General features: G+C 33.9%; 1 protein-coding gene across 1 annotated transcript in view; it reads left to right on the plus strand.

The window, feature by feature from the left end:
- The first annotated feature begins 298 nt into the window (after positions 1–298).
- LOC106150206 (olfactory receptor 10R2) overlaps positions 299–3,239 on the plus strand; it is a 9,279-nt gene continuing 6,338 nt past the window's right edge. The window contains exon 1 of the mRNA XM_013522298.1: positions 299–329. Coding sequence (XP_013377752.1) covers positions 299–329 — 31 coding nt within the window. The remainder of the gene's footprint in view (positions 330–3,239) is intronic.

Raw genomic sequence — 3,239 nt, forward strand, 5'->3', positions numbered from 1 at the left:
AGCCTCAAAAATGCATTTATGATGTTTCTGGGTTCTGCAACTGAGTACTCCCATATGATGTCCAACTCCCACTTGTGCCCTTTGTTGCTATCACTGGATCTGAAGGCCTCATCGATCTTTTATCTGTCATTTCTCAAAATCTATTTCTCCCCTTGGAATACAGTCTATAGGTTAAGAGACAAAGAGTAAGGACCTTGTTACTTCTAACCAAAGTACATAAGTCAGAAGCTATAGGAAAAAGACCAAGGAAGAGCTTTATCAGTTCTTCTCTGGTACTGTCCAGTGGTCTCATGAGGGAATGACTCTTATCTTTAAGGAGTCTAAAGCAGGTAAGGAAATACTTTCCTGAGTCCAGTCTATGATTTATTACTTGGCAAAAGAGACTTGAAGTCCATGTACCCCTGGGATCACAGTTGCTAACTGAGTAGAGGCTGAATTTTTGTCAGAAGCAATATAGTAGTGGCTCTCTAAGGTACTGGGTAATAAAATTACCAATTAGACCATTGACATGAATGCTGGTAACTAGAAAAAAGAGCTTATTAGTAAGAGTCATTAGGGTATAACTGGCCAGGCCATATAGAGGAAAAATGACAACCTTTTTGAGTAAACTGGTAAGTCTTTTGTTGCTGGTTTGAAATTTTTCAGTGAACAAGAGGAAGACATATAATGTACTGAGAATGTGCCAGTTGTGGCACGTTACTTAAACGTATTCATAAAGGTGTTAAGCTATGATTTGGAGACAGGACAATTGTACTCTTCTATACACCAGGCCTAGGTTTTGGGGAAGGTGAAATTCTTTCATTTTGAGATTCAATCTTCTGAATTTCATAAGTGGACTGAAGAAACTAAATGATTTGAACTCTTTGGAATACACTTAGGCTATCTCAAGATGACAACTAGTTATGCCTTTCCACTTGTGTTTCATTCCAAAATTGTTGAGATCTTTTTAAAATTTGGGTGTTCAAATACATGATAGTGAAGAATTGGAGGGAAATAGAGGGGAAAGCATCTGGAGGAGTAGACAAGATTGTGCCCAGGTTTGGGTATTAACAGCAACATTATTGTTAACCTAGAATGATTGCAGTGCCTGTTTCAGTCGATTTCTTTTTTTTTTTTTCCGGTACTGGGAATCAAACTCACGACGTTGCACTTGCCGGGCAGGCACTGTGCCGCTGAGCTAAATCCCTAGCCCACAGTACCTGTTTCTATTATTAACAAGAAAGCAAGCAAGCAAAGAAGGAAGATAGGAAGGAAGGAATTAACAGAAGAAGGAAGGAAGGAATGAAAGAAAGAAGGAAATATTTTACTAAGGTTTTTTATCTATAATTCTGTACTATTTTTTACATACACTATTAATCCTCATAATTTCCAAACTTTTAGAAAGAAAACTCAAATTTGGGAAAATTAAATTATGTGCTTGAGTAAAATGTTGAAAGGAAAATTGTGAATTTATGTCTTTTTTTGCTCCAAGTCTATTATTTTCTGCATTACAAATATCATCATCTTTCATGTTCGCTAGAAGCATCTTTACAGCTACATGAAAAAATAGCTATAAATCCGTTGCAATTATTTTTTCATGTGTTAATTTATTTAGTCATTGGTATTCCCATACAGACTTTGAATATTTTTATATACTAAGAACTCTGATGTTGATGAGGTCAAAACATGGACATGATTAAATGATTCCCAGAGCATAAAATTTTCTCAAACAAACAACAATCTGGTTTTTGCTTTGTAAGATTTCAAATTACATTGTGCAAAGAGGATCATTATATAGGTTTCTGTAAAATGTGAGAATTTGTATAATGAATGTTTCATGAGAAAAAAGATATTTTTAGTTCCATAATGTTTTCCAAATCCCTAATCAAGTCTCAGGGATTTAGAATATACCCAATAATTATGTGTTAAATTGAAAGAGCCAGAATTTGATTTGAGAGAAAATAATTTGAAAGATCTGAACATCTGCCCAAATACAGGCAAAACATTGTTTTTATATGACAGGTCCTGCTATATGCTTAATGAACTATGTGAATTTCTATCTGATTAAACATTGATATTTAATCTGGGAGCTGAAAGAGATGAATTTGGAGTATTAATAATCAACAGCTTTCTTCAGTTTTCCTTTTCCTTTTTCTCTTTCTTTCTTTCTTTCTTTCTTTCTTTCTTTTTCTCTTTCTCTTTCTTTCTTTCTTTCTTTCTTTCTTTCTTTCTTTCTTTCTTTCTTTCTTTCTTTCTCTCTCTCTTTCTCTGTCTGTCTCTCTCTTTCTCTCTCTCTCTCTCTTTCCTTTTCTCACTTCTCTCTCTCTCTCTTTCTTTCTGCTAAGAAATTTGAAATGTTGTAAGTCCTGCAGGGCTCATTATAGGATTTTGGGTAAGAAAGTACTTGGTTAAATGCATATTTTAACACCCCTATCGTTGTCACTAGTCACCTGAACTATTTCTACACACGCTTTGCTATATTTTCTCTTTACGTCTTCTCACCTTCTGCAAACTGTTCCAATGTTCACCGCATCATATGTTCCTGTATGTCTCTTATTCTGTGTCCTAAATAACTCTGTACAATAATCTCCTCTAATCCCCTTTTGAAGCCAATATGGGTGTAGGTTAAAAAAATCTGTAGCTCCCTGCCTGAAGTAAATCTGTCTCTTCTATTTCTCCTTCAGCCTGAGAATGAAAGAAGAAAGGCAAATATGTCAAAAAACAAACAGTGCCATGAGATATTTACTTTCCTTTTCAGAAATGCCGATTCTCTTCAAATTTCATAGTTCCTGCCCTTTTGAAGAATGACTCATGACAAAATCACCAGATATGGAAATCAAAGGGTCTGAAGAAATAAAGAAAGTTAATTTTTGATAAGATTAATGATTTCATTGTTTAGCTTATTATTTTATAAATTCTATATCCACACCTCTATTCGCTTGCACTGTTTTGCTTCATGCGTTCCATTTCTACTTTAAAACCTTATGCATACATCCAATGTTGTAAGTTTTAGTTAATTTCTAATCAATCTATATGTTTATTGCTAGTAAGAACACTTTTTGGTAATTTTTCATTTGTTGTGTGCTGTCTAATATTTCTGGTTGTGCTTTTGTCATGTATAAATGTATTATTTTATACTCAATATTTTATTTACTCTTCTGATATTCCACCATGTTTACTTTGCAGATTTTCAATGCAATGACACAGGTTTTCAAATCTAAGAATTTTTTGCATTTTCTTAACATATGAAAAGATCTTTC

The sequence above is a fragment of the Chinchilla lanigera genome, unplaced genomic scaffold (genome assembly GCF_000276665.1).
Source record: "Chinchilla lanigera isolate Chin_1 unplaced genomic scaffold, ChiLan1.0 scaffold00067, whole genome shotgun sequence".
In the NCBI taxonomy this organism is placed as follows: Eukaryota; Metazoa; Chordata; class Mammalia; order Rodentia; family Chinchillidae; genus Chinchilla; species Chinchilla lanigera.